The sequence below is a fragment of the Callorhinchus milii genome, unplaced genomic scaffold, assembly GCF_018977255.1.
Source record: "Callorhinchus milii isolate IMCB2004 unplaced genomic scaffold, IMCB_Cmil_1.0 Scaffold10, whole genome shotgun sequence".
Taxonomy (NCBI): Eukaryota; Metazoa; Chordata; class Chondrichthyes; order Chimaeriformes; family Callorhinchidae; genus Callorhinchus; species Callorhinchus milii.
In genome coordinates, this window is record NW_024704751.1 from 3076292 (window position 1) to 3091627 (window position 15336).

The 15336-nt window shown below is 40.4% G+C and overlaps 1 protein-coding gene across 1 annotated transcript in view; it reads right to left on the bottom strand.

Annotated features, from left to right (window-relative positions):
- nf1a (neurofibromin 1a) overlaps positions 1 to 15336 on the bottom strand; it is a 158088-nt gene that overhangs the window by 82602 nt on the left and 60150 nt on the right. Inside the window, exons 18-28 of the mRNA XM_042338430.1 lie at positions 14479 to 14552; positions 14135 to 14218; positions 12237 to 12677; positions 11426 to 11565; positions 9029 to 9151; positions 8660 to 8743; positions 8348 to 8464; positions 7288 to 7469; positions 6552 to 6763; positions 3480 to 3641; positions 1758 to 1861 (exon numbers count right to left, since the gene is read on the bottom strand). Coding sequence (XP_042194364.1) covers positions 1758 to 1861; positions 3480 to 3641; positions 6552 to 6763; positions 7288 to 7469; positions 8348 to 8464; positions 8660 to 8743; positions 9029 to 9151; positions 11426 to 11565; positions 12237 to 12677; positions 14135 to 14218; positions 14479 to 14552 — 1723 coding nt within the window. The remainder of the gene's footprint in view (positions 1 to 1757; positions 1862 to 3479; positions 3642 to 6551; positions 6764 to 7287; positions 7470 to 8347; positions 8465 to 8659; positions 8744 to 9028; positions 9152 to 11425; positions 11566 to 12236; positions 12678 to 14134; positions 14219 to 14478; positions 14553 to 15336) is intronic.

Consider the following 15336-nt stretch of genomic DNA (forward strand, 5'->3'; position numbering starts at 1 on the left):
TGTACTGCAAGATCAACTACTTTCTCCCATTACATTAGATTACAGTGCTGTCTATTTTATTTAAAAAAAGTGTTTTCTGGCAATCAATTCAATTTACAGGATATTCTGTGAAGCGCTTTGAGACGTCTCAAAGATGTGATTAGGTGCTATATCAAATGCAAGGATTATCATTATATATTAAGTTGTTCATTTCCCCTCCAAAGAGAACCATCATTTCCAGTCACTGCTTTCACCAAGTCGCACTCCAATGACCATGTTTCGGGGGTTCAGAGAATACGTTCCAGAGACAATTGAGTAAATGTGAAGTCAAGGACCATAGAAATTCACAGCACAGAAGATTGCCTTTCGGCCTATTGTGTCTGTTCTGACTATTTTAAGTCATTTCGGTCCCATTTATCTGCCTTTTCCCCCCACACCCTGTAACTTACTTATTTTTAGGTATTTATCAAGTCCCCCTTTGAAAGCTAATATGGATTCTATAGAATTAGAACCAGATTTCTGCGCAGCAGCACTCTGTTATAGTGCATTAAGCAGAAAAGGTAAAGAAAAGTACACAGATATGTGGCATTTTCTCCCATATTTAACAATTCCCCACACAATGACTTTCTGTTCTTAATAGTGCACCCATGACAAGTGAGAGTGGAGGTCAGGCACTTTGCCCAAGGCACATGGTGCAGGGGGAGGAAGAAAAATAAAATAGTTGCAGGCACATTGCCAAAACAGATCATGCTGCAGGAAGACCAAAAAGGGAAGAAAATTGTAATAACCTTTAATAACACAGCGAATCCAACCAATGACGTAAACCCAGATAAAAATATAAACAGCAGGAAAGCGAATATTACAGTTTTGACAATGCGAAATGCGATAAAGACTATAGCAACATTTCATATCTCAAAAGCAAGGATCAGTGAGAGAATGAAATTACTGCTACTAAAAATATTTTAAATCCTTCAAAAAGGGTTTTACATCACAAACTATTCATCCATTCATCTGGAATGCATTGCCTGAAAGGGTGGTGGAAGCTGATTCGATAACAACTTTTAAGAGAGTAGAAAATTATTTGGGGAGGACAAGTTTGCAGGGCTATGGGGAGAGACAGGGGAGTGGGATTGATTTGGATAGCTCTTTTTAAAGAGCCGGCCGAATGGCCTCCTTCTGTGCTGTATAATTCTATGTTTTTTTACAACTTAACTCGTATTTTAGAAGAAGAATGTTTACCATTACACCCCTTTAAAAGAACTGTACTGCTTAATTTGAATATGAAAATGTATTTTTAGAAGGTGTATAAAGTTATAAAGGGATTTGATAGGCTGAATAGTGAGCATCTGTTTCCTCTGGTGAGAGTCTTAAACACGAGACTAAATTATTTAAAAGTGAAATAAGGAAACCTTTTTTCATGAACAAGTGGTGGGAGTGTGGAATTTTCTCCCGCAGAGGGCAGTGGGGGCAGAATCAATTCAAAATTGTAAAACGTCAAATGGATTATCGAGGGATATAGAGAGAAGGTGGGAAGGTAGAATTGAGTTGCAGATTGGCCATGATCTTGGAAAAAGGTGGTACCGGCTTCATAGGCCGAATGGTCTACCCTGTTCCTAGAAGCCATTTATACTTGTGTTTTTTTTTAAGTGGTGAATTCTCATAAATTAAATTGTATGAATGAATTAATTAATAATTCTGGATTTGGTTATTTTCAGATTACTCCTTGAAATGAAATAAACAGCCCATGTGATTGATACATGACTGAAAAACACTCCTACCTGGTCGGATCTACCTCAAAACTTAAGTGTTGTTTTTCTGGGTCCTTAAGTACTGTTCTCAGCAATGGCTCAAGTAGCTTTTGCAGATACGTAGCACCATAGACCTAAAGTCAAAACAACAAATTCATATTTTATGATGCAGTTATAGTGAGAGTGTTCAAGACAAAATTGCCCAGTGATCAATCACTCATTTGTTGATGCCACAGTGAGGGTGTTAATATACTGTTAGTTAATTCATGTTAGCCACCACACAGTCAATCCACCTTACAACATATCCTGTGAAACGCTTTGAGAATTCTCCCCATCACACCAGTCATAGCCAGGCTCCACTGGCTCCCAATCTCCGAACAATACGATTTCAAGATCCTCACACTCATTTTCAAATCCCTTCGTGCCCTGGCACCTCCCTACTTCTCCGACCTGCTTAACCCTCAAACCCATTGCCTCTGCTCGACTGGCTCCGAACTTCTGCATATTTCTCGTGCCTTCCTTTTCACCATCGGTGGCCGTACTTTCAGACACACCTCGAAACTCTGGAACACTCTTCCTCTATCCCTCCGTCTTGCCCCCTTCCTTCCCCATCTTCAGGTCTCACCTTAGGACCTTGCTCTTCAACTGTGCCTACGGGCATCTCCCTCTCCCCCGTCAAGCTCACCACTGTATGAGAGGCACTATATAAATGCAAGTTATTGTTGTTGTCTCAATGACACGATAAGATCCGATGTCAAATGCAAGGATTTTTTTTATTATTATTACTGGAGGGATGAGCAACTGGCCTTCTATCTGCAATACAATAAGATCCTTATGATAAACCTGTAGCAATACTAAAATGTCCTACGGATACAATATTTTCAACATGAAACATCATTGCCGTCTGCATGAATACCAACACCAGCGGAAAAAGATGAAAAGAGTAAAACCAACAGAAAGCAATATAAAGTAATACATACACACACACACACACACATACATGTACAATAAACAGAAACAATGAAGAATTTTGTGCCTGGAATGGAATCTCTAAATTCAGATGACTTACTACTGATCCGCACTTTGGGAGTTGCCAATATATTTCTAGACAAGCAATAACCAGGCAAACCCACCCTTTGGGACTCCATCCCACATTCCCTTCCCCTCGCTCCCTTCCTTGCCTTCTTCATTGCACGCCTCCGCTTCAACCGTGCCTTCAACCACCTTCCTGTCGTCCACCCTCCCTAATCCCAAGCCCCCTGCTCAGGTCCAAATCCCTGACTGTCCAACACCTTGGGTCATCCGCCTGACGTGAAAGGCACTATACAAATGTAATTTTGTAATGTAAATCTCTGCACCTCAATATAGTGTATAGATTGGGATTCAATACTTGTGAGAACTAGATGACCCCTGCGTATGTTTGTGTGGTTCCGTTTTAGGGAAGTCTGAACGATATTAGTTCCACTTTTTTTAAAAAATAAAGGGAAAAAAAAATCGACAAGAAGTTAACAGGGTTGGATCGATAATCAATCATTGGCCGGTCGAGGAGCCTTTACTAACAAGTCTAATAAATTACTTGTTACGGTAGCTCTTACCTTCCAAAATGGACCATGAAATGGAAGAAGGTAAGAACCTGATTCAGAGTTTCAAGTTACTTTACAAGATCAGCTGAACATGCTCAATAATTACCCAACTGAACGCCCAAATTGTGTGTTAATCTTTAGAATCCCCTCCCACCCTTCACAGACTTACCTTAAAACAGAACGTCATTATTTTACTTGCAAGGCTGTTGCCTCTAAAGAGGGTCTGCATGGAATCTGCGAGCTCCACCTCTTTAGAGAACATATTCCACAGCAGTTGATAGAGAAGATGACGTGAGTCAAACAACGTCACCAGCACACGAGCAAGCTCGTCCTGTAATAAACCAAGCACATCAGTACACGTTACTGAGAACTGTGTAGATGGAATAAGCATCTGAAAGAACTTTGAAACAAAACGCCAGTAAGGAGAAGCAAAATAATTTGGTTTTGACAGGGCTCTCTGAAAAACATTTCCGGTCTGCCATTCCCCAATCCCCTCAGGTGGCTTTTATCTTTTTGCTTACTCCCACAAAGGGGAAAATAAAATTAAATTAAATTCTTCACAAAAGATTTCTAATTTACTTTTAGGCAGGCAACTTTTATGCAAATGCATTACGAAATGGAAAAGAAAATATTTGTGATACACACAAAAAGGTAGTAGAGTAATTAAAGCACTTAAAGAGAAGAATCTTGCCCTTGTTGTCAACAGAGCAACTGGCTAAGAGGAGTCAATGAACCCAACCAATAATACACCTGAAAGGCTGGTGGTATTCTCATTGGGAATGGCAAGGGTAAGAGGGAAATACTTGCAATATGAAATATTCCCATCAGAAAGGCCATTTATGGATGAGAAGTACAAAAGCTTGGTTTGGAGTGTCAGGATTAGCATCAGAAGGACAAATGGATCAGAGCAGTAAATCAATTATTTTTAGAAAACTTTGTTTTTGAGGTAAAGCACTTCAATTCTCCCCACCGCCCAATGAGGATTTTCTTTTGCATATGTAGATCAATTCAGCTCATTTACATTGATGAAGCTTCACAACTCTTCAAAGTCATTTGCTCTGATGCGGGTCATCAGCACTCAAGAGAAAAAACAAACCATTTCAGATATTAACAGAAAGGATACAAAAGCAGGATGTTAATTCCCTTCAAAAAGGGCAGCTGCAGCAAGACTCCATTTTTACAGAAGTATTTCAAACCTATCTTTCTACTTATTTCTACTGACGGGAAAGTGTTAGGTAGTCAAGGTTCAATTCTAAAGCCCAGTTAGAATGAACGCGTCTCATTTCCTTACAACCGCAATGTAGTGACATTATATTGCCGTAAGCATGTCACCGCCACAAAAGAAATGACTTATGATCTTTTTCTAAAACTATCCTCTGCCAAAGCATTGGAGAATTATTGCGATTGCTTCAAGAGTGCGTTTGGTTTGTGTGCACATTTTAAGCTTTCCTACCTGTTGGTTGAGATTTGTGACTGGCCCAATGGAAGTCTGTGGTAAAAATGAAGAATTGCATTGTTTTTGAGCTATTTCCATGCAGTAGTTCTCGAGAAATTGCTATTTTTTTTTACACATCCGTTTCAGGGCCTGTTTAGAGGCCAAGTGTAGTCCATATCCCACCCTTTCTTTCAGCATGCTAGAAGGATTTGGGTAGTTTTAATCTGCTTTTACTGTGGTCTCCGTGGTGTATCATTGAAAGTCTGGGAGTTGCAGTTGTTGGCTTTTTAAATGACATTTGCTTTGTGTGGTAACGGAGCCATGATTTATGCAACTTACAAACCATAACAGTTCGCATTTTAAAAAAAACTCTAATACACGTGTCCTTTTTGACCTTCCTTTTTCATACCCCCTCCCTCTTCCCTTGGCTCATTGTCAGACTCCGCCACTGTGAAGCGCTCCAGGACCCTACCCAGCATGAAAGGCGCTACATAAATGCAAGTTGTTGCGTCCAAAATGGAGAAGTGAGGGAGGTAGCAGGGAGCATGTGACTACTATCCGAGGCATCAGGTGGCGAGGAGAAGAGGGAGCTGGATGCACAGGGAATGGAGTAAATGAAAGATTAACAAAAATGTCTTTCCATGCCTGAAATTCCTTCCATACACATCAGACTACAGCTCGATGAACTAAAAGCTTTTTTTTAAAAAAAAAACAAGTCATCCGAACCAGAGGAGCAAAAAGAAAAAAAATCCCAATGTACTAGTTGCTTAGCGACACTGTGAATAAGTGACTGACCTCAACTTGTCACCTGAAACTCCCAGTTAGAAAACATCCAACTTTCTGGAGAGCTGGTGGGGGGGGGGGGGGGGCAGGATTAATTAATGGGGCAAACCAATATACAAACACAAATATTGTGCTGTACAGATGACAATTTTACACATTACATCACACTACAATTCTTGGAATCTGGTGTTCCTTGTGCAAAAGGTCTGTAAGAATACCACCAATACTCTACCATCACAGCCATCAAAGAATTATAAGATGTTCACTGCCACCTGCAGGAAATTTCAGATTTTACATTTCCTTCAAGGCACATTCTGGTTTGTTGGTTAGTGATTTAAAACCAGGAGATTCACAACAAACTTCAAAGATCAACCAACACTACTAGGATTCAACCTGACTAAGATAAACTATGACTGAAGAAAGTTAATACGACTTTCCCCAACAATTCACACTGTTTTGTGACATTACTTTGGTGTCAATCAATGAATTTAATGTCATCTGAGTCTGGCCTAGGACACTAAAATATGGATAATGTACTAAATTTCAGAACTAATTTGTCCTTGAATGAAGAGTTTCGATAGTCAAATAACACAAACTGGAAAAACTGAAAATTTGGAAACACATTTCTTCAGGTTTCACTATAACATACAGCACTCCCGTCATATGAACTAAATGTGCAGATGTGTGTCCTGCCACTCTGTGGCTCAGTACATTGCAGCAACAGATGGCATCACCACAGAACCATAAAAGGTCAAACACATTCTCTACTCCTCATCTCCATAAATATCAAAAACATTTTCAGTACCTGTCAAAACATTCAGAATATTACAGCACAGGAGGAGGAGGCCATTCGGCTCATCATGCCTGTGGCGGCTCTTTGGAAGAGCTACCCAATCAATCCCACTACCCCATTCTTTCCCCCATAGTCCTGCATTTTTTTCCTTTTCAAGTACTTATCAATTTCCCTTTTAGAAGTTGTTATTGAATCTGCTTCCACCACCATTTCGGTCTAGGTCCACTTACCCATTGTGAGCAAGGAACAACATGAGCTAAAGCCATTGCAATGGGCAACTCTCCTTGATCTCCCATCATGGTCACCAGTTCCACAAGCCTTTCAAATCTGTCAGCCAGCACGGTCTCTGCAAGTGTGTCAAACTCTGTTCCCTGCTGAAGAATTTTGGTTAGTACTTCCATGAACGTAGCTCTTGTCTGAAGATCTTTATGATACCCCAACCCTAAGTAAAGGAAAATAGACTCATTCATTGGTATCAAGAGGTGACAAAAACAGATCAAAAATCATGAATTATACTTCAAAATTTCATTTTTGACAATCACCGTTATTTTTAAATAAATTCTTAAATTGTACCTACAATTTAAAAATGTTTATGCCCAACTTTTTTTATTCTGTATATTCTGTGAAGTGCTTTGAGATGTCTCGAAGACGTGATAAGGCGCTATATCAAATGCAATGATTATTATAATAAAGCCAAATACATTTATCTTGTTATTCATTTCATGGCTGTTTGTGGACATTGATGTGCATAAATTAGCTGCCACATTCTCCCACAAATACAGTCATTTGACTTCACAGTAAATCCCGGGAAAAGTGAAAAGTATTATACCAAATGCAAGGGTTATTAAGGATTCCTGAAATTGTGTTCTGAGAAGCAGCTCACACAAAATTGTAAATGAAACCCGGTTAAATGGTGAACATATTTAAATGCTTTTTTTAATATAAACAAAAAAAAGTTTTGTTCACCTATAGAGTGCATAAGCCCACTGTCTACATTTGCATTAAGAAGATTAGACATGGCAAGAACCGTGCAGTGTCTTAGTGATGCCAGGCGTCGCGACATCCCTCGCTTTCGCCCCCCAGTTTGCGCAGTCTCGTCCTCCACTTCACTGCAGTCATTTAGCAAATTCATGAAGAGAGTAAAGTACCTGGAAAAGAACAGTTTATTTTAATGCCTCGATTTTCAATGAGTGTTTTTTCAAAAAAAAATACAATAAAACTCACAAAAGTCTGAAATAAAAACAGAAGTCGCTGATGACCCGCTGGAGTTCTGGCGAAAAGTCGTTGACCTGAAACATTAACTCACTTTCCTCTCTCCATAGATGCTGCCTGACCTACTGAGTGTTCCCAGCGACTTCGGTTTTATTTTAGATTTTAGATTTCCAGCATCTGCAGTAGTTTGCCTTATGTTTGGCATGGAGTCATGTTTCGCCACGTACTCGTGGAGTCCGGTAGCTCAGTGGTTAGAGCACTCGCTTTGCAAGTGAGAGACCTGAGTTCAATTCCAGGCAGAGGGCGAAACCTTGGGCAAGTTTCCTTACTCCACACAGAGCCTAATAATAATCCCTCCAAAACAAAAACAATAATAAATTGGTCATTTTTAATCTACGACTGTTTGTGGGACATTGCTGTGCGCAATTGGCTGCCGCGTTCGCCCACAAATAACAGTCAATTCACTTTACAGTGTGTTCTGTGAAGCGCTTTGGGACGTCCTCCCGACGTGAAAAGCGCTATATCAAATGCAAGGATTATTATTATTATTATTATTAAGTCTGATCTGTATCAATCGTATGATCACCTAAGCTGTACACCTGCCCCATTCAAGAGTTGATACTCTATGCAAATTTGACGTAACTCATCCTATATTACATGTATGGTCTCAACTGATACAACTTATGTGAGGTTTACTGTACATCATTTCAGCTTTGCTGGCTATCTGCAGGAGTCCAAAGCCAATCTCAGCAGCATGGCACACTTTGCTGTTCATCAGCAAGAATATCCTGCACAGTTAGCGAAGTGAACTTACTTGAGGAAGAGCTGTGATTTGGCTTCCATTAACTCCACACCATCCCCCTCTTCTGGCTGCAAAGGTAATCCAGCAAGCAATGACACAACTGCTTCCATGCTGGCCTGGTCAAGGTCCCTGCAGACAATATCCATGAGGACATTTCTTAAAAACCTTACATTTATATCCCAAGCACTGTCCAATCATTAAGTTTTTAATAAGTGTAAGTCATCACCCCGCATTGAGAGAATTTTTCTTTTATGCATGTCAAAGTCCTATTTGCAAATATTTGAGGGAAAAAAAATCAACATGTTAAATACTCCATGGTTTCACCTTGTTAAGCATTTCACATCATCATCAGCAGCCTGGTTTGATGTTCCCATAACCCAGTCAGTCAGGTATTCCACCATCTTGTTCCTGCACATCAAAAAAAAACACTTAGGTTTAACCAACCCATTTATACTTTTTCTACTCCCATTACCATTAAAGTCAAAAACCTTGCAAAAAAACCCACAGTGGGACACCAAGATGTGGAGTGGTGGGATGTGCCCTGAATCCTATTATCTCGATTCCCAATCTCACCTTAATAAAGTTTATCAAATGCTCTTCCTCGCCACGTACAATCCCAATCCCTGGGCACTACAATTCTCGGTCTTCTCTTTTATTGTTCACATCACAACATTTTTGTTACAATACGTTTACCTGAATTTCATTTCCTGACAGAAAGAAAGATCATCCCTTCTCTCCATCATGACTTCCACCAGTTGACAGAGCCTGGTTTTAATCTGGATGGCGTGAACCGTGTTTCCAAGCACTCGCACGTACCTGCAATAAAAAGCACGACAGAATGACAAGCTAAATCATACAACACTCAACTTCACTCTTTAAACCTGGAATCCCTTCTTCCAGGACTGATCAGGAAACCAAACTGCAGAATATAAGAACATAAGAATTAGGAGCAGGAGTAGGCCATTCGGCCCCTCGAGCCTGCCCTGCCATTCGATAAGATCATGGCTGATCTTCTGACCTAACTAATTACCTGCCCTATCCCCATATCCCCTAATCCCTCTATTTTTTAAAAAATCTATCAGTCTCCGCCTTGAAAAGGCATCTACAGCCTTCTGGGGTAGTGAATTCCGTAAATTCACTACCCTCTGAGTGAAGAAATGTTTTCTCAACTCTGTTCTAAAAGGCTGACCCTTAATTTTAAAACTGTGACCCCTGGTTATAGATTCTCCTACCAGGGGAAACAGACCCTCAGTGTCTACTTTGTCCAGCCCTTTAAGAATCTTACATGTTTCAATAAGATCTCCCCTAATTCTTCTACACTCTACTGGAGAATACAGCCCTAGTTTATTCAGTCTATCCTCATAGGTCAGTCCCCTCATTCCAGATAAACTAACCTAGCGAATCTACGCCGCACCCCCTCGAGGGTAAGTATGTCCTTTTTTAAATAAGGAGACCAAAACTGCACACAATACTCTAGGTGCGGTCTCACCAAGGCCCTATACAGTTGCAACAAGACTTCCCTACTCTTGTACTCTAAACTTTTTGCAATGAACGCTAATATGCCGTTCGCCTTCTTAGTTCTTGCTGCACCTGGAAACTAACTTTTTGAGACTGGTGTGTACAAGAACACCCAAATCCCTCTGAACACTAACACTACCTCTCCCACTCTAGAAAATAATCTGTTTTTCTATTTTTTCTACCCAGATGAATAACTTCACACTTCCCCACATTAAATTCCATCTGCCACCTACTCGCCCACTCCCCGAGCCTATCTATATCCCGTTGCAATTTTTTTGCATCATCCTCAGAGCTTACTCTCCTACCTAGTTTAGTGTCATCCGTGAATTTAGATACGTTACATTCAATGTCCTCGTCCAGATCATTGATGTAAATTGTAAATACCTGAGGCCCAAGCACTGATCCTTGTGGCACTCCACTAGTCACATCCTGCCAATTCGAGAATGACCCGTTATCCCTGCTCTCTGTTTTCTACCCGTTTGCCACTCTTCAATCCATGCTAATATGTTCCCATTAATCCCGTGGGCCTTAACCTTGTGCAATAGCCTTTTGTGTGGCACTTTGTCAAATACCTTCTTAAAATCTAAATGTACTACATCTACTGGTTCCCCCCTATCTAACCTGCTAGATACATCTTCAAAAAATTAGTTAAGCGTGACTTCCCTTTTGTAAAACCACGTTGACTCTGCCTAATCTTGTTATGGTCTTCCAGGAATCCCATAACAATATCCTTAATTAAGAATATGTATTTACTCTCCCATTTTTGTGGATTAATTTGTGGTGTGTCTTGTCCCATCTCATTTACCTGGATAGTTACTCCAGTTCTTGGCTCAGAACTTGGCTATGTACCCAGAGAAGTAGGGCGTTGGGAGGGGGGAAGAATGCAGCTCGTGAATAGCAGGTCTAGTTTGATGGCAGAACATTACGGTTGACCTTTCAGTTTAGTGAGTCTCTGTGTGAAATCTTGCAAGAGTTTACAATGAAATAGGGTTTTCATGCACTGTGAAGGAGGTGGATGTGAAGAGCCTTTTCGCATTCCGTTCTCTCTTATGTCCTTAAAGTTAACCACTTAAAGGAACAGCACATTTGCTAAGTGAGGAAACGCACATTCTGTCCAGTAGTAGCAAAACAAAATAAAAGATTAGCTTGATGCTTGGTATTCAATCAATAAATGTTCAGTGGAGTTCATCCAAATGAAGTGATATTCAACTATTATAACACATAATCTGGTTATTTAACAGCATGCGCATGTCCACACAATTGATAGGTTTGATTTCACGAAAAAAAAGACATAATGTTAACAGACAATGTGATTATTCATTTCTGATTTCTGGCATTGTGTCTGCGTGTCACTTGGTAGGGCAGATTAACAGGCCGTAATGGCGAGCTGCAGGAAATATCCTCATCCTCCACTTTTCCTGTGCCTGAATTCAGTTACAGGCTAAGATCAGTTGAGGTTTGATACACTGGGGCTAAGAGTCACACAGATATGCCTAGACCCAAACAGTAACGCAGACATAAAACTTGGAGGTGAACAATGAGAACAGTTCTAAATAAGAAAAAAAATCATACCTAACTAGATTGAGCATCATGGTCTCAATACTAGCTTGTCCTAGATGCTCTGAGCTTCCATCTGTGTGATTATCAAGCAGGTTCTTCATAATCGCTATTGTCTGCTCCACAAATGGTGTGTTTGTATCATTCAATAAAACCTGCATTAAACGTAGACAATTACTTATGAGGAAGATGGCTCAGTATTGTTTATAATAATTATGTACTTTTTTTAAAAAAAGAAGAAACTGCAAACAGACACTTGCTTTAAGTATCCTTCAACCAACACCTGCATTTTCACAGCTTGTGTTCGATTCGCAAATTTTTATCAAAACCTAAACTGTTATGGCTAAAAAGAAAAGCAAACTATGATATCTAAATCAATATACAAGCATTGCACGATACATGTAGCAGAAGATTAAAAGATAAATATTGTTTGATGGAGAATAAGTTGCTATATACAGTGTGTTAAGAACTGTTACCGTAGTGATAGAATTTTAACAGGTAAGTGTACAGAAATTACAAGCGATAAAGTAATTTTCACAAAGTGGTTTTCTCAGTTGGATGGTCAATGAGGAAGAAGGAAGGATGGTTGTGATCAGGCAGTTATAAATGCAAGCTTCATTTACAGCACAATGTTACTGCACCAACCACTCAAGGAAGTGAAGGCCAGTGGCTTTTAGAGATGGCTGTGCTTTAAATAGAATTTTCCCTTTCCCCTTCTCCAACCTGGCATTAAAATTCAGAGACGACAACAACAAGCATCTCAAAGACATATTTTATCGCTGTGAAATATCAATATCAAATCAGTTAATTTACTGAAGACACTCACCTGACCTTGCAAGTCAAAAAACCTGCTGATGCAATTCTTCAGCTTGTTGAAGAGCATTGGATAAAGTACAGGGCTCAATTCTAGTCCAACCAAGTCTTTTATGTTAGTCCTAATTTGAAGTCCCACTTTTTCATGATTGCATACCATCAGAGTAAGCAGGCGTTCTAGGAACTTGCTAACAGGAGTCTCTGTATTTCCTTCAGTTGAGACCATGGATATCATGGAACCTTTCCTTTCACTGACAGGCCCCATTGGAGGGCTGTACGTTGCTAAGCCTGGGTTGCTGCGATGCTGAAGACAGACACCTCCTATGGCACACAGGAAGCCAGTCATGTTAATCCACTCCTGCAGAGAATCTGTATCCGTGAGGTCTATGGAGCCACCACCACTTACATGGGACATTCGGCGCTTGACAATTGTCTTATGAAGACTTTCCGTCACCTAAATGTGGAAGGAATTTTCAGTCCATATTATAGAAGATGTAGACCAAAGAGAACCAAAGTTTCCTGCTCAAGGAATCATGAATTAGAAAAAAGTTCAGTTAACAACAGAATATACATACAATATTTGCAAATAATGGCTTAACTCAATCCAATTTGCTCTGGTTCTGAATTATCTCCTTCTCCAAGAGGGTGCTACCTTTAACAGATTGCCCATCCCTAGTTCGGGTGCAAACCCTGAACTGACCAGCGCCTTGAAACGCTCTGAGACCCTATTACGCGTGAAGGGCGTTATATGAATGCAAGCTGTTGTTGTTGTGACATCCTTCTGAAATGGAAGGCGCAATATAAATGTAAAGTTGTTGTTGCATTAATACAATGTACTTCAAAACTGCTCATTTCGTAGCAGCAACCACTTAGTTAAGTGGCCAGTGGGTGTATTAACTCAACGCGCAAAAGTAAATTGGAAATGACCGATGTGACAGTTACATTCCAGTTGTTACATAAATGCTGCAACACCAATTAGGATCATAAACTATTCAGATCCTGTGATCAATCAAAGTGTCTTTCATTCCATTATGTTTATTCAAAATGTAAACCTTCACCTGATGTAAGTTAATAGGCCTTCATCCCAGGTCTGATCACCTGGATTTCAAATGAGCAGAACGTTTCCTTTTTTTGTACATTTCAGCACGAAAGTACAATCACAAAGCAGCAAGATTTATGTAAACGTCAAAGCTTTACAGCCAATCCTTTCAGAGTTGAAGACAGAAAGAGAGAGTACCTGGGAAACATTTAAACTAAAATGTAATAAGTAACCTTTGGGACTGGTAAATTAGAAAACATGGTAGATAAAAGGCAGGCACCTAAGCCCCATCTTTAAGTCCTATGGAATACCAATGGATATACCCAACCATATTGCTATGTAGTGAGGTGATCAAGTTGGATCCTCAACTAGCAGGATCTGGGAGTAAGATCCCTGCCCAAATTTTAGCCAGAACTAGATGCAGAAAGACCAGAGAAAGGGTCAAAACGCCTGAGAGCCTTCCCCTCAACAGAAAATGTTTTCATTGTTTAAGATCAAAAGGGTGCATTATGTCTTGTGATGTCACAAGAAACATCAACAATACAGAGCTGTGTCACTGTAAGTGTAGCAAAGTTTGAGCTGAGATTTAGCTCCATGGATTTTCCATGCAAACTAGTGATATTTAAAGAATCCCAAATCCTGGAGACAGAAAACGTTTTGCCACCCAGTTTCAGCATAAATCACTCTCAGCTAAGTTATAGCTCAATCTGTACTGTTCCAACAATGCAACTAAATCTTTTGAAAAAAGATCTTGCTGTGAATATGGGTGATATCTCCATTCCCTTGCAGCCTGAAAGCAATTAAACATTAATCTGTCAATGGATGGTTGTATTGGGACTTGTGTCCACTTGCACTGTGTTCCTTGCCCTTACCTGCCCATCCTCGATTTTAGTTTTAGGATAATTCAGAATCAACTTGGTAGCTTGTTCCCACTTTGTATATGTATCTTCCCAGGCCTAAAAGCAGAGGGGGCAACATGTTTATTTTAATATGAGGCCCTAAGTAAATTCAAAATTATTATTATTAATTACAAAATGCAACAGTAAAATAAGCAAACTTTCACAGCACAGTTAATACCAACAGCAAGTTTACCACTAGTACCTCTGTTCAACAGCAATCAAACGATCTTGTCAAATATTGTCATAGATTTTAATATCTTAGATATGTCAATTTTGCAGCTGCAAACAACTGAGAAAATGAACAGTTATAAACTTACCTCTGTATTGCCTGCTGTTGGATGCTCTATTCTCCTCAGCAATGCCATCACCCTTTTCTGAAGAGCTGCTCTCCCTGCATTTCGTTAAAAAAAAACATGAGGTTATATAATATTATGTTTAGCTCAGTGTTTCAATTTAGACAAGGAAAATATGTCTTAACTGAACAGGAAAAGCATGAGCCTTTGTCATTTGCTGGTCACGGAGTGAGGCTAGCTGAGATGTCTAGACTACCTGTTCAGTAACTAAAAATGCATGGATCATCATCCCCTCAGTTTCAGCTGCTATGATCCATGCCTTTTTAGTTGCTGACACCAGACATTAATTTTTGAAGAAGCAAATGGTTTCTGATGCTTTCCAGTGATTTTCAAAAGCAACCTACAACAACAAGATTTTATTTATAGAGCGCCTTTCACGTCGGGAGGGCGTCCCAAGGCGCTGGACAGTTGGGTCAGGACCCGAGCAGGGGGGGAAATGGTCAGGGTGAGGGGAGGGAAGGGAGGGAGCGAGGAGGGGATAGAGAGTCGAGAGGGGAGCTGAAGGCACGGTTGAAGAGAAAGGTCTTGAGACCGGCCTTGAAGGAGGAAAGGGAAGAAGCAAGGCGAAGGACGGGGGGATGGAGTTCCAGAGCCGACATATATAGAGCATTTATAGAGCACCTTTCACGTTGGGAGGACGTCCCAAAGCGCTGAACAGTCAGATGTCGGGGCCCGAGCATTGGGGAGGGGGGGTGGTGTAGGGGTGAGGGAAGGCAGAGAGGTGGGAGGGAGACCAAACGCACGGTCGAAGAGAAAGGTCTCGAGTCCAACCTTGAAGGACAACAACAACTTGGATTTATATAACGCCCTCCACACCGGATG